Here is a 24,130-nt window from a genome sequence, read left to right as displayed (position 1 = left end):
AGCTGTGATTTTATATTTGTGTGTATATTATAATATTATGAAAAGGACGTAATAGGTGGATAAAAATGCCAAATCCAATCTAAACACCTGTCTGACTCTGCAACCATAAAATAAAAAACAAACAAGTCCTAAAATAATTTTAACATAATGTACAAAAAAAAGATATTGTATTCTCAAAGTTCTTTTTAGAGAGAGAGAATCCGGGCTTTACATCATTAATCTACAAATTCATAAAATGTTTTGTACTTACCTCTTCCATGCCATTAAGCATTGTCCTTTAAAAACTGGAAAGTGCTTCCTAAGATTTAAAAACTAATTGTACTATCTGTACCTCCACAATGCCTTGTGTCCAAACAGTAATCCTGTTCCTATATGGGCTGCCTATAATTTTGGGATTTTTTTAGCTGAACAAGGAAACAGCCTTTTTGGCCATTGCCAAACTTGGACAAATACGTAGTGCCAAATTCTTAATTCTTACGTATCTTGACCTTTTTCCATGGAAGCTGTGATGCCTTTGCTTAAATTTCTGACCTCCCATGCAAAACTGTTCTCCACTCTTTTTTATCCACTGTCTGGCTTCTGCTATTTTTCTGTCTAAAAATGCAATGATATTGGGTATATTTAAACAACTTTAATAAGCCACAACATTATCAATAAAATCATCTTCATGTAACAAAATATTTATTTTTATATTCTCTTCTGCTTTTCATTAATTTAGGATTCCACTGCCCTCCTTCCATGAGACTTTAGTTCACAAAACAGATTTTCTCATTATGGCTGGGCATTCTGGCAGGCAATTTTAAAATCTTGTTCCTCAACTCATAACAACATTCAGTTGAAGTAAACAGCGAACAGGGATAAAGGGACTTATTCAGAATAAGGTTGGAGAGTACAGCTTTAATCAGATGGCACTGAAAATATTAAAGTTGAGGATTCAAATTTAACTGTATTAAAACAGTTTTAACCTAAGGATTTGTATCATTTTGAATACTCTTACCAATGCATTTTTACAATGGTAAACTGCAATTTTGTTAATTTATTTTAAATGTCAATTGTTATCCCACAGAATCTCAAGGTTGGGGCCATAGATCTGGAGGCAACTTCCATACATTGGTTTTTCCATAACAGAAGTATTGCTGAACACTTATGCTATGTTACGCATATAAAATATTTCCAGAAATTTCTGAAATGCTTGCCCACAAACCCAAGAGCCACAAGAAATAATACGTTGTGTAAAACATCCACACTTGCAATTAAAAGCTAAAATAGTGTTATATCTGGAGTTTTAGCTAAGTGGGAGGGATGCCCTTGACAAGAGCTGTATCATCTTCCTTTTCTATTCTAAACGATCTGGAATCATATGTCCAAACGGTGTCAATGCCTTCGCCAAAGCTATGATTTGGTCTCCAATGGGGAAAAGGAAAGCGACAAGCAATGACCCTGGCATCCTGCAGGAGTTCATCTCCAAGCTTCTTCTCCAGCTGCAACATCTGTGAAGAAACATGGGAAATGTTCAAATAATGTGGAAAAGATGCTTAATACAGTAGGAAAAATATACATATCAGGGAGTATTTGGGGATATATATTCAAGTGGGGACTCGTATAAATGTAAAATGGTTGGCTACAAAGAGAGTATAGTAAAGGGGTGCAAGGATTAAAAATAATTGCCTCCTGAATGTGAAAGATTGATGCTGGCTATAGAGGACAGGACAGGAAAAGCAAAATGCTGATTGCACCAAATTAGCAGAAAAAAATTACATGTTGTTTGCAATATTTTTTTTGGAATACAAAATGCAGAATGAAGCAGATACATTATTCCTTTTTAAGGTTCCCATATCCATAATGGTTTCATTAAGACTGAATTATAGGGTCTGATTCCATTCTCTAACTTTGTGAAAGGAACAAAGAAAAAATGAAAAGAAAGCAAGTTCCAAGACACTATTTGAAGGGATTAAAGATCAAGAGTGTATAAAAGGAAGTAAAAGGAAGGAATATAAAGTTGGTTTATTGAATCAGTGTTAAAATATGTATGTTATGGTCTCTGATAATCTTTAGTGGACTTTTGCTGTCATCAGTCCTGAAATGTTATTTTATGGACTTTTAAAAATAGATATCACAAAAGAGATCATTTGTTGCTTAAGAGGTGATAATTTATTAAAATTATTTATACTTAAGGTGAAGGGAAAAGTTGTTCTTATATATATATATATATATATATATATATATATATATATATATATATATATATATATATATATATATATATATATATATATATATATATACACATACATACATACATACATACATACATACATACATACATACATACATACATACATATATATATATATATATATTTACTATATTCCCTTTTCTTTATTTTCTATCCTTTTCTTTTTTGGCACTTTCTATATTTCATTTTTTCTATTTTTATTAGTTTTTATTGTTCTAAATTGAAATAAAATAAAAATTTTAATAACATTTTATTAAATTGTAAAACTTAATAAAATAGAGATAAAAAAGAAAGATTCCATTGTTCAGTATTTATAAAGATGAAGAAAGTTTTATATCAAATGCATTAGTAAAAAAGCTCAAATATTCAACAATCTCACAGTTAGACCTTCTATTGGAATAGTCTAATGGAAACTTACCATCTGAGGAACTCCAAAAATAACAATGTTTGTATACTGTGAAAAACTGACCTGAAATAAAATGTCAAATTTAAGAATTAACTCTGTATAAATGCATCTTTCATTCATGAACATGCATGTGCAGGGAGAATTTAAAAACTGGTGGCTAGATTAAGTGGGTTCAAACCTTTTCCTCTAAGCTTTCGGGAACAATCCCTTGGTATCAGGACAAAATCCTTTATTCGTACCAAACAAATCTTTCCTCCATATACTGATGACAGGTACAGAGTCCCCTGGTGAGGGATACAGAGGATCTAGTTGGGAGGGCAATGATAAAAGAATAAATCCTTCTACTTTATTTATTAATGGAGCAAATAACTGTAACCAATTACATAAATAGTACATCTAAGGTGACCTTAAGATAGAATCAAAAGCATGGGGAAAGGGAAGTGGGATTGCCACTTTGCTGATGATTTGTATAGCACCTGTTTAAAAATGTAGCCCAGTAATTTCACTGAGTTACTCCGCAGAAATATTAATGGACATAAGAAGCATTTTAAACCTGTTAAAATCCACAGTAAGTAAAATTTCTTTAGACAACTGATCCTGGGTTTTTGTTACATTTGCATACCTTCCATAAGTCTGAAATGTAAAAATTGACATCTTGATGAACTCCCTCTCTCCAGGCACGGTACCTCGAATACCATACTAACCAAGGGTTTAATTCATAACCCACAGCTTTAAATCCAACTTTTGCAGCTGCTATTACCTACATAAAGATAAAGAAGTATTGAATTTTAAAAAACTGTTTTCTTATTATGAGTGTGTGTGTACGTATATATGTATGAGTGTATTACGTGTCTGTACGTATATATGACAGCCAAATAAATAGGCTTAGCAATTTGCCCTAAAATACTTTGCCAGATTCTTCATCATAAATGTATGAGATTTATTGCACGTTGTAGTCTTCCTGCAATATTCTTAATAAATCTGTATAAATTATTAGTCTACAAAAATTATTAGTCTGCTGAGAAGCTAATACTCTCTTTCTTTACTGACTGTAATGGTTGTGGGGAGGGGGGCAACATGGAAATCAAGATTTACAAGCTTCTAGTTAAATTTAAAAAATCCTTGTAACTCCTCTGCCAAACAGCCTACTGAATTTCCACAGTACTGTAGTCATGAAGGAAAAGATTTGCCTTATGGTTTACAAAGAAAATTGAGTAGGCTTGTAGAAAATGATTTAAGTAACTCATTCCCTCTCTGCCATTCTACCCACTTGTCTGCACGAAGCTCCTCTTCATCTCATGTATGAAATATTTCTGCATTAAACAAAACAAAAAGTTGAACCCACATGGCTAAGAGGATTGAAGGTCATAACCCAGAGCAGCTGTTTAGGCCTGTAATAGCACAAGAAGTCTGGAAAAGTAACAGCTTCAATAGGCTTCTTCTTTTGATCCCATCTATTCCTTTTTAAGGCCAAATCCGGAGATGAGGTAGCTCTCCCATCTTTTTTCCTTTCCTTATTTTGTTGTAAGATTATAATGCGCATGGAATCCCAGGTAATTACAAGTACATGATGGACTAGTAAACAGGTGGAAGGAAAGGGAGGCCAAAAGCATGCATCCCAGAAGGACAGTCACAACCACTAGACCTTACGCTGTAATCCATGAGTTCTATTGATCTATTTTATAAATGAGAGAGATAGTACTTTTCCTTAATGCCTTAAGAGCTCCAGAACAATTGTTAACATTACCAGCTAAAAGCTTTTCAAAAGCTACTCTAAGAAAGACTTTCTGAATAAAACTAAGCTGGATGCTTGTATCACTAGCAGGTTGCTTCATTAAGTTGTGTGTATGATTTTAAATTCCATCCTTGTCTTGAGAAAGATATAACTATGTATTTAAGACAGGGCTATGTGTCAACATGCACTTCACTGAAGACTATTTCATTAAACAGGATTCGATTTGAACTTACAATACGTCCATCACCACTTCCTATGTCAACTAGCATTCCTTTTCTGCCTTTCAACATGATTAGGACATTTTCAATCTGCTTTGAAGTTGCAGGCACAAATGGCAGGCAATGTTTTCTCAGTGCTGGAGCAATAAATGGAATGGCCACGGAGTACAAGGCTACTAATGTACCACCAATTATACCAGGGAGCAAAACACCCCAATTCCTTTTGGTAGAATCTTCATCAGCAATGGTCAAAAGTGTAACTCCTTGAGTTGCACTGCCTTCAGCAAGTATTTTTGACATAACAAAAAACCTAGAAAAAGAAAAAGTAGTATGTTTAGCCTGACAAGATATAGATGGTATTTATACGTTTATGTCCCTGATTTAAACAATACAATACAATAGCAGAGTTGGAAGGGACCTTGGAGGTCTTCTAGTCCAACCCACTGCTTAGGCAGGAAACCCTATACCGTTTCAGACAAATGGCTTACCCAACATCTTCTTAAAGACTTCCAGTGTTGGGCATTCACAACTTCTGGAGGCAAGCTGTTCCACTGATTAATTGTTCTAACTATCAGGAAGTTTCTCCTCAGTTCTAAGTTGCTTCTCTCTTTGATTAGTTTCCACACATTGCTTCTTGTTCTAGCCTCAGGTACCCTGGAAAATAGTTTGACTCCCTCTTCTTTGTGGCAACCCCTCAGATATTGGACCACTGCTATCATGTCTCCCCTAGTCCTTCTTTTCATTAAACTACACATACCCAGTTCCTGCAACCGTTCTTCATATGCTTTAGTCTCCAGTCCCCTAATCATCTTTGTTGCTCTTCTCTGCACTCTTTCTTCCACATCTTTTCTACATCGTGGTGACCAAAACTGAATGCAGTATTCCATGTGTGGCCTTACCAAGGCATTACCAAGGCATTATAAAGTGGTATTAACACTTCACATGATTCCTCTATTAATGCAGCCTAGAACTGTGTTGGCTTTTTTGGCAGCTGCTGCACACTGCTGGCTCATATTTAAATGGTTGTCCACTAGGACTCCAAGATCCCTTTCACAGTTACTACTGTTGAGCAAGGTACCACCTATACCAGCGATGGCGAACCTTTTTTGGTTCGCGTGCCGTAAGTGGGGGGAGCGCAGGGTGTGTGTGTGCAGGTGTGCCGCACCCATAATGCAATGCACGCACTACAGGTGCGACCCCCCCCATTTTTACATGCTTTTTTTGCCCTCCCCAGGCTCCAGAGGCTTTATAGGAGCATGGGGAGGGCAAAAACAGCCTCCCCCGCCCCCCGGAAGCCCTCCAGAGGCTTCAGGGACCTTCAGGAGGCTTCCCTGAAGCCTCCAAAGCAGTCAAAACGACTCTCTGAGCAAACCGGAAGTTTTAAGCGCTCTGAAGGCTTCAAGGACCTTCAAGAGGCTTCCCTGAAGCCTTCGGAGCGCTCAAAACGACCCTCCGAGCAAACAGGAAGTCACTACCGGTTTGTTCGGAGGGTCGTTTTAAGCACTCCGAAGGCTTCAGGGACCTTCAAGAGGCTTCCCTGAAGCCTCCGGAGCAGTCAAAATGACCCTCTGAGAAAACAGGAAGTCTGTTCCCGAACTTCCGGTTTGCCCATAGGGCCAGTTTTTTGCACTCCAGTTTCCTGGATCTGTTTTTTTCCCTTTTTTGAAGATGAGAACCACATCAGCTCTTTTCCAGTCCTCTGGTAGTTCCCCGGTGTTCCAGGATCTCTGAAAGATATAATTCAGTGGTTCTGAGATCTCGTCTGCTAGTTCCTTCAGAACCCTGGGGTGTATTCCATCCGGTCCTGGTGATTTGAACTCGTCTAGGGTAGACAGGAGCTCACTTACCATTTTCTTCCCTATTTCAACTTGTGTTCCTAATCTGATTTTTGTGGTGCTGTTTTTGATAGGTTGGACTGTTTTATCTCTTTGTGTAAAGAAAGATGCAAAACATGAGTTAAATAGTTCTGCTTTCTCCCTGTTGCTTGTCACCTTCTTGCCACTTTCTCCCAGCAATGGACCAATTGTTTCCTTAACTTTTTTCTTGTTTTTAACATGTTGGAAGAAGCTATTTTTGTTATTTTTTACTTTTGTGGCAAGCCTTTCTTCATTGTGAGCCTTAGCTTTCCTCACTTCATCTTTACATGCTCGGGCTATTTGCTGATATTCTGCCTTAGTCATGCCCCCCCTTTCCACTTTTTATACCGTGTTTCCCCGAAAATACGCCAGGGGCTTATATTTTTTTGACCCACGAAATATGGCCTTGGGCTTATTAAAGGGGAGGGCTTATTATTTTTGGGTTGCCAGGCGGCTGCTCCCTTGTGCCTGGTTTCCCGAAGTGCCGGGCACAGCCTCAGGGTCGAATGGCTGTGTTGCGCTGTCGCAGCAGCAACGCAGCAGCCATGAGGTGACGAAGCTTATGAGCAGCCGCCCGGCAACCCCCCTTTCCAGCCGTGTATAGTGCCGCTCACCGACCTAGCAGTACCCGGAAGGCACCAAGCAACGCGAGCGCCTGTTCGCCGCCCTCCGCCTCCCGTGGCTCGGTGCCTTCGGAATGCGGCTAGGTGAGTGAATGGGGCTCTGCATGGCTTGAGGGGAGTTTCGCAGCGGCTTTTCCTCTCCCCGCTCGCGCGAAGGGCATCTGCGCTGCTGGCGCCGTCCGCCGCTTGGGTTTTTTTTTCAAAGCACGGAGGATGGATGCCGCTCTGGAAGTACGCTCTATGGTTGTGGGCTGCAGATTGTACAACGGCATCCATCCTCCGTGCTTTGAAAAAAAAAACCAAGCGGCGGACGGCGCCAGCAGCGCTGATGCCCTTCGCGCGAGCGGGGAGAGGAAAAGCCACTGCGAAACTCCCCTCAAGCCATGCAGAGCCCCATTCACTCACCTAGCGGCATTCCGAAGGCACCGAGCCACGGGAGGCGGAGGGCGGCGAACAGGCGCTCGCGTTGCTTGGTGCCTTCCGGGTACTGCTAGGTCGGTGAGTGGCGCTGTACCCGGCTGGAAAGGGGGGTTGCCGGGCGGCTGCTCATAAGCTTCGTCACCTCATGGCTGCTGCGTTGCTGCTGCGACAGCGCAACACAGCCATTCGACCCTGAGGGTGTGCCCGGCTCTTTGGGAGCCCGCTCGCAAGAGAGCAGCTGCCCAGCAACCCCCCCCTCTTCAGCTGGGCACAGCGCCGCTGACTGACCTAGCGGTACCCCGAAAGCACCAAGCAACGCAAGCGCCTTTGCCCCCACCTCATTCCCGTGGCTTGGTGCCTTCGGGATACCGCTAGGTCGGTGAGCGGTGCTCTGCCTGGTCGGAGGGGGGGAATTGTCCAGAGGGTTTATTTTCGAGGGAGGGCTTATATTTTTGCGCACGTGAAAAATGTCGCAAGGGTTTAGTTTCAGGACAGGTTGTATTTTCGGGGAAACACGGTACTTAACTTTTTTGTCTTTCAATTTGTCAGAGAGTTCTTTATGTAGCCATGTTGGTTTCTTTTGGGAGCTGTTATTTTTCTTCTTCATTGGTATTGTGCTAGACTGGACTTCTGTAATCTCATTTTTCAAAATTTCCCAAGCTTCTTGAGTTGTTTTCCCCTTGAGGATTCTCATCCATGGAATTTTTCCCAAGCTCTCTCTAAGTTTATTGAAATTAGCTCTCTTAAATTCCAAGACTCTAGTTTCACTTGGTTTTACTACTTGTGTTTGCATAATGTTGAATTCCAATATTGCATGGTTACTTGCCCCCAGGGTTCCTGTGGCTTCAACACCTTCTATCATTTCCTCTCTGTTAGTGAGAATCAAGTCCAATATGGATGATCCCCTTATTCCCTTCTCTACTTTTTGGGAAACAAAGTTGTCTGCTAGGTTTGTTAGGAACCTGTTGGATCTTCCACTTGGTGCAGAGTTTGTTTCCCAGTTGATGTCAGGGTAGTTAAAATCCCCCACTACTATTGTGGTGTGCTTCCTGCATACCTTAGTTAGCTGACTAGCAAAAAGTTCATCTACTTCCTCTGCTTGGTTGGATGGCCTGTAGTATAGACCTAGGGCAATGTCATTTCCCCCCCAACCTTTAATATTGCCCCAAATGCATTCAAGATAGTTCTCATCATTGTTCTGCTCTATTTCTGTAGAGAGGTAATTATTTTTTATATATAGTGCAACTCCACCTCCTCTTTTATTTGGTCTATTTCTTTTAAATAATTTAAATCCTTCTAGCTGTATGTTCCATTTGTCGGTTTCATCCCACCAAGTTTCAACAATATGATATCTGCTCTCTTTTACTTGAATTTCTAATTCGGCCTGTTTATTCCTCATACTCTGTGCATTGGTGTATAGACATTTGAGTCCATTTTGATTGACCCTGTGTTTACTGTCTACATAACCTGTGTTATGCCTGACTGCCCCTATTTTCTTGCCACTTGTATGATTCATGCACATGGTATGGCACTCACTATTAAATGCTTGGTTTTGCTTGACAGCGGGAGTGATAATCTTACCTAGACAAACATCTGTGTCACATGCACTGATAACCCTATGATTTAGATTGCTGGGGACAGAAATGTTCTGTATCAATTAATTCTCTGTTCCTGCTGTTCAGTTTAAATGTTTATCCAGAAAATCTGTGAATTTAATGCGAAGTAACTCAGTCCCTTTCTTGGATGGGTGCAAACCATCTCTTTGGTACAGTTTTTCATTGGACCAGCTGCAGGCATCATGACTAATAAAACCAAAGCCTTCCCTTTTACACCACTCCTTTAGCCACACATTAAACTTTGCTACACACTGGCCCTTCCTTTTTTGTTCCTTATATACTGGTAAAACCTCTGAGAAGATAAGTCTACAACCTATACTACTAAGTTCATACCCCAAGCTCTGGAAATCATTCTTCACAGAAAGTATATCTTTTGGGACAGATCATTTGTGCCAAGATGTATAATAGCATCAACATCACAGTCCTTACTTGCATTCTTGATTATCTTAAGAATACGCCTCTTGTCTCTGCTGGCAGTAGCACCTGGCAGACACCTGACCTCTTTTAAAACCTCCATATCCTTTCCTAAATTTACATCCCTTATGAGTGAATCAGCAACCAGAAGGTGACTTCTCTTTTTGCATACCTTGCTCTTCTTCTGTGACTGAAATGTGATACCTGGTTCCCCATTTTGCCTTTCCGAAGTAGGTCCTTCATTTTGGACCATGATCTCCTGCTTATTTGTGTCATCATTATCACAACTATCTTGACCTGTCTCTTTGGTGTCCCCATTAGGGTCAGCAAGGGCGCTATATCTGTTATGCTGGGTTACAGCAAAAGCTTTGTGTTTATGGTTCACAGCTCTCACCCTGCCAGATCCCACGGTTGTCCAAACTGCTCTTCTCCTACAGGATCTTTGTAGTAGGGGGGGGGGGGGGCTGATAGCATGGCATCTCCACAGAATGGAATGGCTGAATTGGACACCTAATTTCTGCTTGGAGAGCACAGATTAGAGATTCTAGATAGATAATCTATCTATGTAGACTAGTAATTTGTTTACAAAGGGGACAGTAGCCAAATTTGAAAAGAGTACCACGAAAGACAGGTGCAAGACAGCTATTACATTGAACTAAACCAGTCATTTTGAAATAAAATAAAACCACAATTTCAAGCGCACTAATCCAGAATGTATTATTACTATTTTGGTTTATGGACATACGATTCTACCTACTCCTCTTTGTCTCTCTGTTTCCCCCCTTCCAGCCAGCAGCTCCAATCACCAGCCACAGGAAAGTTCAAATGAAATGGAGTTAAAGGGCCACCACCTACTCCTCTTTGTCTTTCTGTTTCCCCCCTTCCAGCCAGCAGCTCCAATCACCAGTCACAGGAAAGTTCAAATGAAAGAAAACCTTTACTTGGGTTTTCATCACTTGGTTTCTAACAGCATCCAAACACATATTTTTGAGCATAAAGCAACATGACTCACCATTTTGTCCCTTAGCTAATGATATTGAGAGGTGAATGAACATTACTGTAGCTATCAGGGCCAATGGAAAAATCTACCATTGAATAAAATCCCTCTGTAAAGCCATAGATATTTTACACATATCTAACATACATTTTCCCCTTTATTTTCCCCACAAAAACTCTGTTCTCTGAGTTGGTCTGAGAGAGAATGACCAGCAGCCGCCCAGCTGGTTTTCATGGCTAAGGGAGAACTTGAATTCACAATCTCCTGCTTCTTGCCTGGTGCCTTAACCACCAAACTGGCTCTAAATAAATAAAAAGTTTTACTTTGGTTGAATAATACATATATCATTGTTGTTTCTGACAAAATAATGGAAAGGTTTGGCCATTACCGTTCAAGATGTCAGTTTTATGTAGTATGTATGTATGCATTTATTTAATGTATGTGACACTCATCTCTTGACCCTGGGCAGGTTATAAACATTAAAACTAACATACATTAAAATAATAAAACAATAATAGTTCTTAAAGCAAAGTTGTTTAAAGAAAGACAAAAATTAAAGCAAGTTATCCTATTTTAACAACTTTGGATTAGAAGCAGCAAAGATAGATGGGAACGTTTTTTAAAATCTCTTATAAATGATTTGGGGTTTCAATTAAATGGTGCAATATTAGATATTTTATATAGACTCAATTATAGCGGCGATGGGGCGCCGAAGAGTTGAGGGGTCATATTAGGGACAGATCATCATGAAAAAAAGTATGTATGAGTGATCGCTAAGAATCGACATCGATTTGATGGCACTTAATCAATTCCATCAGAGTAAGCAAAAAATGCCCAAGGTACAATACTGGTGACAAAAAAACAGAAAGTTCTCATTGGCTTACGGAATGTATTTCACAGCATCCTTGCGGGGGGGGGGATGCAAAAGGGCGGAAAAAAACGAGCAAAGCGTAAATTATTAATTCGCACTTCTATTTGGACAGAGAAGCAAGCAAGCAACAAGAACCATGAAATTGCTCCCTCCCTACCTTGAGAATTCCCTTTCGCTCTTGGCCACACCCCTTCGGAACAAAGTGACGTAACAGGACCTGCCCCTTCCGAAAGCCTGCTCCTACATAGCGGAAACCGCGGGAAACAGTTCTTCCTGCTCAAGTGGATCGTACCATTATTTTCATTAGGGGGACTCGTGTTTTTCGAAAGAATAGTGCTTTTTCTGATCTGTATTGAAAATAAAGGGCACCGAAGATTGTTAAAGCTTTCTCTAATCTCATCATCATCACATTAAAAAAAAGCCAAGGAAGTTGTGCTTTTAAAATAATTACGTTATCCTTGGTACATGCCATTCTATAAAATGGATAAAATCCGAATCCTTAGCACGTGGAGAGAAAAGTGGACATATATTAAGGTTGTGGTTCAGTCGTGCTACATAAATGCATGATTTGCTTGTTTGAGATTGAGTGCATTATATGAACCCAGATAATAATTACGCAAAAAAAAATCAATTTTGTAACAAGCCCAAGTTCAGTGTAATATGCGAGGGCATAAAGCACATTTCATGGAGTTGGAGCGCAATTATTTTAGTCTTGCCTGATGTCCCTTTCCCAGGGCAAAAATAAAATGTTGGTAAGCTAATGAGAAATGATTTTATACGAGCTTGGCAACAGCATACTTTTCCCTGAAAAAAAGTAACCAAAAGAAACTTTTAATAAGACTCGTATTCAATTAAAAATACTATTTGGTTTCTCAACATCAAAATTAATGTTAGTGCAGTTCTTAAAATGTTTTTCTGATAGCAGAAAACGATGTGACTGAAAACATTGTATTTTGCTTAATGTTACGTAATCATCCATCATCTGTGTGTGAAGTATCTTGAATTGCTATTTCTACATTGCAAAAAACATCAATTTGCCAGTTTTTTTACTACCGGTGTTGTGGGCCTGGCTTTCTGGGCATGGCAGGGGAAGGATACTGCAAATCCCCATCTCAAAATTTCTGCTACCGTGCATATCCATACACTACTAGGCATGCATAGCGTTTTGCTGGAAGATTTCCCACAGGCTTGAACTGTGAAGGCAAGTATCTCGGAAAGAAGTCCACTTTAGCATCTGTAGAGCCATGCCCAATGTCTTAATGCAGCGTTTCTCCACTTTTAGATGTGTGGACTTCAGAAGCTGGGGCATTCTGGGAATTAAAAAAAGTTGCTGAGGTTGAGAAACACTTGTGTCAGTGCGAGATGTAAATAGAATTCTTTATTGGCCAAGTGTGATTGGACACACAAGGAATTTGTCTTTGGTGCATATGTTCTCTGTGTAAGGAGAATAAAATACATTCATCAAGAATAAAAAGATACAGAACTTAGTGATAGCCAAGGTTACTAAAAAGCTATCAAATCGTACTAGGAAACAAAAAATATAACTTGAAAGATACAAGCAACATTGTTATAGTAATAAATGGGGAGCGAGAGAGATACTAGGAAGGAAGAAAAGAATAATAGTAATACATTCTTAGTAAATTAAATAAAGCCATTATAGTTTTTTAAAGTGACCGTTGTTTAATTTAGAATGAGTCTTAGGGGGAGATGTAAGCGAAGCCACTATCATTCGTTAATGTGATCTTTGCTTAATGCAATGAATGAACGCTGCGTGAGCGTGTTTCCTAGCTCTATGGTCCGGAGGGAAGTCAATATCATTTAATACGCTTGCGCACTCGCATATACCCGCCCCACCCAGAGGCTTCTAGAATGTAGTGGGCTCCACATTCTAGAAGCAAAGTGCGCATGCGTTTCTTTTGTCCGTGAGTGGATCCCGCGAGAAGAGCTTGCGTCGGCGGGGCGGGTCAGCGTGGTTCTCTTTCTTTCTGTGCCGTTAATTGTGGCCTCGTGCGCCTTCCTTCGGGAGGATTGACCACCGTCATGTCGGCCATGGGGACGTTAGCGTTTGACGAATACGGGCGGCCGTTCCTCATCCTCAAGGACCAGGACCGGAAGACCCGCTCTACGGGCTTGGAGGCCCTCAAGGTAACGATCGCGGCGGGAAACGGATCGGGCCACGGTCCCCTGCCTTCTATGGGCCCCACCGGTGTATCGCGCCTGAAACGGGACCTTCGGGTTCAGAGGTGTGGTTCCCCGGGCGGGGCCCTTTTCCCTGCTCCTGGCTTAAGTTTGCATCAGAAGATCGCCCTTGTAGGCACAGCAAATTCCCTCCCGCATACGCTGTTTGAGGCCTAGGGAGGGAGGGGGCGGTAGGATTTCGGTTGGAGCAAAGGAAAAGGAGCGGTAAGTGTATCTGACCACGTGCAGCGGGATGTATTATTAGCAAGATTGTATTTAAATTTGTACCGATCGGTTTCCTTTAAACGGCAGGTAACTGGTTGCTTATGGGCAACCTGGCAGCCTAGACGTCAGATGCCGGGGCAGAGTCACGTCTTTGCAGGGTAACCTCTGGATCAGCTGCAAGCTCCGCAGTTGATCGTCCCCTGTTTGCCGAGCAGCTCCCACCCCACTCCGTCCTGCATCTCAGGTTGTCTTGATACCAAATTTTGACAAACGGCACAGCCCCATGTGTCAAAACCTATATCCTTCTCAGCACCATGCAGGTTGAGCAAAGCGATTGGTGTGTCCTTTTCTGTGGCCTGACATTTGGGGGAAGGAAATAAAGATTTGGGGGAACCAGTTTCCTTCCTGAAGTTGCTCTCACACAATTCTCATCATTGGCATCATCAGTGTAAAAGGCTAGGGATTAAGTGAGAGAAGTAATTTGTTATAGTATAATTTTTTGTAAGCTTGAGGATAGGTGTCTGATAGTAATAAGGCACTTGAAAAAGGATTGTCATGGATGATCTTAAGTACATCTAGCATCCTTAAATCCATCTTTTTTTTTAACAGTCTGCATAGCTGGAAAGTTTTCTAGAATTTTGATATGTTGCTGGGAAAGTAATTTCTGTATTGTGATGTTTGATATTTCTGGCAGCATAAAATTCTGTTTATATTACATTTATATAACATATAGAAGATATGGACTAGGCAAACAGTATTATTGCTGTGAAGATCATTCAGATGAGGCTAAACAGTGTGCAAGAAGAAAAGACTTATCAAAACATTTAAATAGACACAGTTTTGCAAGACTGTTGCAAAAGCAACTGCCTTCAAAATGTCTGGATTTGTTTGCGTTTGCGCATGTGCAAAATATGTAGTATGTTTAGCATTTGAAATTGCTGAATCTATATTTGTTTTGTTTTTATAGTCCCATATAATGGCAGCCAAGGCAGTAGCCAATACACTTAGAACATCACTTGGCCCCAATGGTAAGCAAAATGATTTATTACTGTACACTTTTCAGCTTTTTACATTGTAAGGCTATTAATCTATATTGTTGTTTAAATGCTTATTATAGGTCTTGATAAAATGATGGTTGACAAAGATGGTGATGTAACAGTAACAAATGATGGAGCTACTATTTTGAATATGATGGATGTTGACCATCAGATTGCTAAACTTATGGTTGAATTGGCAAAATCACAAGATGATGAGATTGGGGATGGAACCACAGGTGTCGTTGGTAAGATTGGTTTCTCTTTTTTTGTTTTCTTATCAGAATTTTACTTAATTGAATTGCATTACTTTCTGTACAATATTTAGCAAATTTGATTTTTATTTTCATAACACTACTAAACATAGGGATACTTTATTTTCCAACCTATTTCTACTGTATGTTGGGTAACACAGTTCATTTAGCTTTTCTTTGGTAACAAAAGAATTCTAGATATTTATCAGAACATGTCAGCAATATATGATAAACTCCCATTAAATAATTGTTTCATATTTTCTTACAGAAAAAAGTACAGCATTTTAATATGTAATGTTCTGTAGTTCTTGCAGGTGCGCTATTGGAACAGGCAGAGCACTTGCTAGATCGTGGTATTCATCCAATCCGAATTGCAGATGGTTATGAACAAGCTGCTCGTATTGCTATTGAACATTTAGATAAGATTAGCGACAGTTTTCCTGTTGATCTTGACAACACCGAGCCTCTTATTCAGACAGCAAAAACAACTCTAGGCTCAAAAATGTAAGTATTTTTCAAAGAACTAAGTTGGTGTACAATAAAATTCATATTACTCATTGCTCTGAAGTATATGTTCAGTCATATATGATTCTAGGAGGCAATGCTCATCTCCATTTCTTGGCTGAGGGAGTCTCTATTGTCTGAAGACATTTCCTTGATAATGTGGCCAACATGACTATATACGGAGGTGCACAAAATGTTGTTACCTTCCCACCAAAGTGATACCTATTAATCTACTTACATTTGCATGCTTTCAAACTGGCCCAGATGTGGAGTAGACTGAGTTGTTACTCCATTGCCCAGCACTCGGGTCTCAAACCCAGGCTGTCAGTTTTCCAGCTGTCAAGCTCAATTCTTTAATCGCTGAGCCATCATCGCCCCCTCCCCCGAAATATATGTAAAGTCGATAAAATGTTTAAATACTACATATTCAAAGTGTAAGGTATTACATCTAAAATAATAGCATAATTAAATATAAAAGCAGTTATAGTCAATGCAAATACCATACCAGTAAAATCCAGTAATAAACAAAATTGTAAAATGAAAGGAAATATTAGGAAAAAAGCTGTAAGGGAGGATTTAAAAGGGGCATAACTGCTGAAAAGTTCTACTTTGTAGGAGCCTTCAAGCCAACTGTCAAGTGAGTGGGTTTTTTATTATGAACTTTTAACACAATGAAGACACAGTAACACAGTGTTGCATATTAGTGGTCTGCTAAGCAAATGAGAGCTTAGATCAGGCCTGACAAACTCGTGGCCCACATCCCACACAGGCCACGCCCACCCTGGCTCCGCAAAAATGTCACAATACAGCTCACAGTGCGAGCGAGTTTGATACTGGCTTAAACTAATCAGAATTTTAGCAGACTTCTCAGCCCCTGTAGCCATGAATCTGCCACATCCTCTGGAATCTATACAGGCCCATGTCTCATTTTGCAGAAGGGCAACTATCTTAATCTAAATTTCAAGATAAAGTGATTTGATGTTGTTATTGCTATCAGAATTTAGGGGTATTTTTTTCCCCAGTAGAAAAGGGTCCATTTTTGTTATCAGTATAAAACAGCATGCAACTTGCTACACATATTGAGATACTGTACCCCATTTTTAGATTTTGCCTTTGGGTTCTTTCCATTAATATTCTTAATGCCTTCTATAAAGTTTTTCATGTTATAGGGCCCAGCTATTTGAGAGACGTTTATCTCCTGTAGTTTCTGCTGTCCTGTTTTATCCTATAGAGTTCATAGGCCTTGGTCCAACCAATTGAATTGTGTCAACTAATGGAACTCTGAAAATTTTCTGTCAAAGATCCTCTGGAAAAACATGTCCACAAATATTTGTATTGTCCTTTCCTGTTTAAACAAGTCCTTAAATTACTAAATTTGCTGATGACACAACAGTGGTGGGGCTCATTAATAAGAACAATGAGTGCTTATAGGAAGGAATTACAAGGACTGACATTGTGGTGTAAAGAAAATATACACTGAACACCAAAAAGCTAAAGAACTTCAGGAGGAAGAGAGATGTACATTGTACATAAATGGCGAGGAAGTGGAGAGGTTTGGTAGTTTTAAATTTCTGGGCATTTATCTTAGAGGACCTCTAATGGACCATGAATGCTAACATGCTTGTGAAGAAGGCACAGAAGAGGCTGTACTTCCTGAGAATGCCAAGGAAGATAAATCTATCTCACTATCTACTTCTGTCTTACTATCGCAGCACTATTGAGAGTGTCCTGACATACGGCATTCTTGCATGGTATGGGAGCAGCTCTGCAGTGGACAAAAAAAGCTCTACAGAGAATAATTAAAACTGCCCAGAATATCACTGGGCTCCAGCTACCAGCCCTGGATGACATCTTCGCATCTCTCTGTTTGGGGAAGTTGCATAACATTCTCAGAGACTCTTCCCATCCTGCTTACAATCTTTTTAGACTGTTGCCTTCTGGCATAAGATACAGAACAATTAAAACTAGGATCACATGTCTTCCGAATAGCTTTTATCCCAGAGTTATAATTGCACTCAATAATGAACTAAAGGGCCACCATCAGTGAGCTATTGGACAGCACTACTTGGTCTGTTGTGTGGATGTTTGGGTGGTTTGGGGTGGAGAATTTTTTGGTGGGGGGAGCGTGTTTGGGGATTGTTATGTGTGTTGGGTCTGGTTTCTGGGTGTTATGTGAATTTTGTTGTATGTGTAAACTGTATATATGTACAATGACAATAAAGTAAGTAAATCTGATTCCCCGCCCCCCCAAAGTCACAAAAGTGATAGGCCCATTGAGAGAATGGTGTTATATGAGAGAAGATGTTTGCTTTACTTCTTTGGGGATGTTCGTAATTTTTTTTTGGCATGTTTGATTCAGTCTGTTTTTAATATAAACACCACCCACAGCTGCCATGGAGTTAGATGGCCTTACAAAATTGATAAATGTATTCATGTATGCATATTAATATGTCACCTGAAGAATTAATGATAGTGAACAAGTGAGAGAATTAGGTGATTATGCTTTCCATGTATAAGGTACTGTCTAAGTGCTGAATGGTTTGGTTTTTTCCAAAAATGGCAAAGTAAAACGCATTTTAAAAGAACATCCATAATAAAATAATTTAATCTTATGTCAACTACAAATTGGGTTCAGCATTGTACTACAATGTAGTTTGTATACTATATATCAGCGATGGTTAACCTTTTTTGGCTCGCTTGCCATAAGTGGGGGGAGCGCAGGGGGGTCATGTGCAGGCGTGCCGCACCCATAATGTAATGTGCGACCCCCCCAGTGCGCATGCGCTCACTACAGGCGTGACCTCCATTTTTACATGCTTTTTTTGCCCTCCCCAGGCTCCAGGGGCTTTATAGGAGCCTGGGGAGGGCGAAAACAGCCTCCCCGCCCCCCCAAAAGCCCTCCAGAGCCTTCAGGGACCTTCAGGAGGCTTCCCTAAAGCCTTCGGAGCAGTCAAAACGACCCTCCAAGCAAATCGGAAGTCACTTCCGGTTTGCTCGAAGGGTCGTTTTGAGTGCTCCGAAGGCTTCAGGGACTGTCCGGAGGCCTCCCAGACGCCTCGGGGGGAGAGAGGCTCTTTTCGCCCTCCCTGGGCTCCTATAAAGCCTCTGGAGCCTGGGGAGGGCGAAAAATGGCTTTTAAAAAGGGTGAACTCAGCTGGCCAAGCGCGCTCATGCGCGTTGGCCAGCTGACAGGGCAGCACCTCGCGTGCCCTGACAAATGTCTCCGTGTGCCACCTGTGGCATGCATGCCATAGGTTCGCCATCACTGCTATATATTCTTCTACATCTTGGTAAATCATTTTGTTCTATAAAATTTTGTTGGCTTTTGTTTTAGCCTCTGAAAAAGCTGAATCAATGCTTTCTTTTGTATTTAGAATTAATCGTTGCCATAGACAAATGGCAGAAATAGCTGTTAATGCAGTATTAACAGTGGCAGATATGGAACGCAGAGATGTTGATTTTGAGCTGATAAAGGTCCAAGGCAAAGTTGGTGGAAGATTGGAGGACACTCAGCTGATTAAGGGTGTTATTGTGGATAAAGACTTCAGCCACCCACAGATGCCTAAAGTGAGTAATCTATTTGTTGGTGATAAACTGTTACTTTGTCCATAATGTAATTAAATTTTAAATTTTCCCATTGCTATTTTATTACATTCGCTCCTTTATAATCATACATAATTAGATAATACTTAATTTTATTAGATAAAAAAATTAAGTTAACTGCCTCTTAAAATGCTACTATTCTTTCTTCAGGAAGTTAAAGATGCTAAAATTGCAATATTGACCTGTCCATTTGAACCTCCTAAACCAAAAACTAAGCATAAGCTCGATGTTACATGTGTGGAAGACTTCAAGGCATTGCAGCAGTATGAGAAAGAAAAATTTGATGAGATGGTGAAACAGGTTAGAAGATGCACTTGACAGTAACAAAAGTTTTATAAAAAATGTTTTAAATATCTACATTATGTTAATCTTATGTTAATGATAAATGACTAGTAACAATTGTGATTACTTAATAAATGTGAAATTATTTCCATTCTTAATATTTTATATCTAATATTTTATAAGATATTCTATATCTTAATGTCTCATTTTATATAAATGTATATATTTGTGTGTGGGAATAAAAGCAAGGCACTGTGATCCACATAAAATATGAAATTTGACATATTTGCTTCTGAAATTACTAGTGGGGAAATTTCCAAAATGGCTGCTATGGAAGACATTATTAGTTAGAAAGCACAAACATAGTAGAATATTTCTTACTATGCCCATTTAATTTAATCCTTATGATGAAATATTGTGGCTTTGTGGGAATTCATGATGTGAGGGAAAAAAGTCAGGTGGAACAGTCAGCATTGGCCATCCCAGATACCATTTGGGGGGAAATAGCCAAGATTTCCCTATTACTATATAATAATCATATGATATACAATAACCACTGTAATTATTTTGATCTGGTAGTAGCTTTGTTGATTTTAAATTAAAGCTATTGTTTACCATATGTGCACTGCTAATATTCTTAAAGAAATAAGTTACAATAGAAGTAAAATGAATGCTTGTATTTTTAGATCAAAGATACTGGAGCAAACTTAGCTATATGCCAGTGGGGATTTGATGATGAAGCCAATCATTTATTACTCCAGAATGAATTGCCTGCTGTTCGTTGGGTTGGTGGCCCAGAAATAGAAGTAAGAATTAAGTGTTCATCATTTGTGTTTTTTATATTTAAGATGTTCTTCTTACAAGTCTGTCTTTTTTATTTTCAGTTGATTGCCATTGCAACTGGAGGACGCATTGTTCCTCGCTTCTGTGAGCTTACGCCTGAAAAATTAGGATTTGCTGGCATAGTCAGAGAAATCTCATTTGGAACAACAAAGGACAAAATGCTTGTGATTGAACAATGCCAGAATTCCAGAGCAGTGACTATCTTCATTAGAGGTGGAAATAAAATGGTGAGCAAGTTCAAGTAAAGTTCATGGAGGGACACTATTTCAGGGCTGGGTTATACTGATTATACAGGATGTCTTTCAGGTGGCTAATTATTAATGGATGCAAAATTCTCAAAGGATCGCATTGGATATTTTATTTGCTTTACCCTTTTTGCTACTTTTTTAACATGGATATACTTTATATATAACCTAAAAAATAGGCAATTTGCTATTTAAAAAGCAAAATAGGTGGCTTAAACTCCACAGGGTTGGATGGACAAATTTTGTCCCTCTAGGAAGATTAATGGAGGAAATCGGAAAACTTACTTGTGTCCCTCTGTGCAAGGCAAATTAAAAAAAAGAACAGATGTTGGCCAGAAAAGGTTTTTTAGCTCTGCATTAGCAGAAGGATCTAAGCTGTATAGCAGTATTCCCAAGCTCTTTCTCTTACAGATATAGGGATTGTGGTCTAGGCACAATTGCTTGAGAGCAGGGAAGAGCATCTCTCTTTTGGTAAATCGAATGTAATTTTTGTGTGTTTTGCTTTTGATCCAGAAAGAAATAATTTGAAAAAATGTTTCTGTGAATTACTGAAATATAGATAATCCTCAATTTAAACAGCCACAATTGGGACTGCAGCTGTGGTCACGAAGCAACGCAGTCATTCAGTCATGCCTGATTTTATGACTTTTTTGCCATGGACATTAAATGACCCATACAATGATCATGGCACTGCAGTGCTACGGTGACCATAAGTGCAAGGACCAGTCATGTCACTTTTTTCAGCGCTCTCTTAACTTCAGACTTGATTTAATTTCATTAAATGAATGGTTGTAAGACGAGGACTATATTTCTCTATGAATGTACAAGTTCCACAGAATTTAGTTTGGATTTTTGGATTACAGTGCTCAGGTAAATAGTTTGTTGGCTTAAAATATATTTATTAAGATATATGCAGCTAGATGAGAATTAAAAAATAGGTATAGAACTTCATCTTATATGTTTGTGTTTGTTTCCTATAATCAAAGATAATTGAAGAAGCCAAACGGTCTCTTCATGATGCATTGTGCGTAATCAGGAATCTTGTTCGAGATAACCGCATTGTTTATGGTGGAGGTGCTTCTGAGATCTCTTGTGCACTGGCTGTTAGTGAAGCTGCAGATAAGGTAAAACATTTTACACGTTAAATATTTTTTATTTGCAGTTCTAGAACTATAGAGGCTGAAATACTATGCTGCAAATTAGATTTTACTTATACCTAATGTTTTCAGCATGTGTATAATTGGAACAGTTTTGTGGCTACAGGTTGATGGAATGGATTGTTTCCTGGGCTGATAAAACAAAAGTATTCAAATAATAATGCATCGAGATGTTTCAACTGATTGTTTATGATTTAATTGCCTATTCTAAATCTGCTACCTTGATTTTAGTGCCCGTCACTGGAGCAGTATGCCATGAGAGCTTTTGCTGATGCCTTAGAAGTCATTCCATTTGCACTTTCTGAGAATAGTGGTATGAATCCCATTCAAACAATGACTGCAGTACGAGCTCGACAAGTGAAAGAAAACAACTCTGCTCTTGGTATTGATTGCTTACGTAAAGGAACAAATGGTAAGAACTCACTTTTCTAGATGTGTTGTCTTTGTTTTCATTTAAGCATCAATCAACATAATAATAGCGTTAATATGAATTGAGCCCAAAATTGCTGCTGCTAAGCAAGGCAGTTGTTAAGTGTGTGCAACTGTCCGTGCTTGGGAACTGGCATGTATTTATGAGTTTTGGTCATGTGACCATTTAATTTAATTTAATTTAATTAGCACTTCTAGACCGCCCCCTCTCCCAAAAGGGACTCGGGGCGGTGTACAGTCCATATCAAAAACATCATACATAATAACAATTAAAATTATTAGATGGATAATTATTAGATGGACCATGGGGCTGCTCCCATGGTCAAGTGTGAAAAACAGTTACAAGTCACTTTTTTCAGTGTTAATGTAATATCAATCAGTCGCTAAATGAATGATTGTAAGTCAAGGACTACCTGTATGTCTTTGTGTTATGATAAATACATTATATAGCCTTTTTGTTTCCTCTAGCTATAATATCCTTTTGCCTAGATCCCTTTAGGACTAGTAGTAAGCAGGGAAAGTACTCTGTAATACAGACTTGTCTTCGGATAAATTCAGACTGATAACTAATAGCCATTGGTTTAATAAATGCTTTAGGAGCCTACAAATGGAGTTAGTACTGCATTTGGCAAATATGGCTGGTAATTATTTTACAGAAATGGTGCTTATCAACTATGATTTCCTTAAGCTCTGCTTGAATATAATGGCAAAGATGTAATATAAGTACCACAAATAAATGGGTGGTGGATGGGATTTAAATGTTACTTTGCTTTGTTTGCATTATTTTAGAATAAAGTAATTGCAATTTTTTAAATGAACACAATGCATTTAAATTTCCTCTTTCAACAGATATGAAGGTACAAAATGTTATAGAAACTTTAATTGGCAAAAAGCAGCAGATTTCTCTTGCCACTCAGATGGTTAGAATGATTCTGAAGATAGATGATATTCGCAAGCCTGGTGAAACTGAAGAATGAACATGTAAAAGCTGAAACGTTATAAATTTAGTAGTCATGTCAACAGATCCCCCCCCCCCATAGGCTGACTTTGATGTTACTAGATCAATAAATTACTAATGAGACTTCAACACTTCAGAAGTATCATTGAGCATTTTTTAAGTTATGCTGTATTTAACCTTTCATTATATGGAGAGTTTCTGTGGAAAAGAATAAACCATACTTATTATTTGCAGCCCTAATTCCTTTTGTTATGTACGGAAGTTAATGTGACTTATATAAACCATTTTTCTGAAATTTGAGATTTAGCAAGGAATGTACTAAGCAGTCCTAGCATTGTTGTAATGCTGCAGTAATCAGAGCAGTTAAGTGGATTCAGAAAAGCTGAGCACCCTGGCAAGTGCTGCTTTGAAGTATAGTAGCACATTCTTCAGTCCATTTAATTTTGCTGTCAGATTCATAACATCATTGCTCCCTGACAGAATGATAAATTTGAATCAAAATTAATAGTGGTAGTTTAGGTTCTCAGATGGAGGGAGAGAGTTTTATCACTTATCTTTGTTATTTAGCCCTAATTATGTTAGATTCCTGTCAGTATGCTTTTAAACATTGGTTTGAATGCCTTCTTTCACTGATATAAATTTAACTCATCTAAAGAAGTGCACATAGAAATTATGTGAGTTGAGGTAACAGATGCAGAACACAGTGGATTGGGGGAAGCCGATAAAAGAGATTTCGAGCTTTGAATAGGAACGAGGTTTTTTTAAAAAAAATTTTTAGTGCTTTATAAATTCATAATCATAATTTATAATTTAGTATTGAGATACCTGCAGCAAAGAATTACTACCTGATACAAGTTCCTGTATTTATCTTCAGTGTTCCAGATAAAAAGGCTGGTCTTTCAGAATACTTGGTTCCATTCTTTATTCCATAGATAGGAGTATCAAACTGGTGGCACACAGGCCACACTCACCCCAGCTCCGCAAAAGCAAAAAAGTGATGCATTGCAATATGTCAAGTGCCGCGAT

The 24,130-nt window shown here is 39.1% G+C and overlaps 2 protein-coding genes across 2 annotated transcripts; one reads left to right on the top strand and one right to left on the bottom strand.

Annotated features, from left to right (window-relative positions):
- Positions 1-664: 664 nt before the first annotated feature.
- Positions 665-11,608, bottom strand: ATPSCKMT (ATP synthase c subunit lysine N-methyltransferase). The gene is made up of 6 exons (XM_081952623.1): positions 11,550-11,608; positions 11,406-11,425; positions 4,611-4,905; positions 3,265-3,402; positions 2,655-2,705; positions 665-1,490 (listed from the first exon to the last, which is right to left on the bottom strand). Exons 3-6 carry the CDS (start codon positions 4,893-4,895, stop codon positions 1,290-1,292), a joined length of 675 nt encoding a protein of 224 aa, XP_081808749.1. The 5' UTR covers positions 4,896-4,905; positions 11,406-11,425; positions 11,550-11,608; the 3' UTR covers positions 665-1,289.
- Positions 11,609-13,312: 1,704 nt separating this feature from the next.
- Positions 13,313-23,337, top strand: CCT5 (chaperonin containing TCP1 subunit 5). The gene is made up of 11 exons (XM_081951376.1): positions 13,313-13,537; positions 14,763-14,823; positions 14,913-15,077; positions 15,389-15,587; positions 18,962-19,154; positions 19,341-19,490; positions 20,159-20,278; positions 20,357-20,542; positions 21,547-21,684; positions 21,949-22,129; positions 22,996-23,337. Exons 1-11 carry the CDS (start codon positions 13,433-13,435, stop codon positions 23,121-23,123), a joined length of 1,626 nt encoding a protein of 541 aa, XP_081807502.1. The 5' UTR covers positions 13,313-13,432; the 3' UTR covers positions 23,124-23,337.
- The last annotated feature ends 793 nt before the right edge of the window (positions 23,338-24,130 follow it).

The sequence above is a fragment of the Natrix helvetica genome (assembly GCF_964273705.1).
Source record: "Natrix helvetica genome assembly, chromosome: 4".
NCBI classification, from domain to species: domain Eukaryota; kingdom Metazoa; phylum Chordata; class Lepidosauria; order Squamata; family Natricidae; genus Natrix; species Natrix helvetica.
This window is presented reverse-complemented; position numbering and strand designations above follow the sequence as displayed.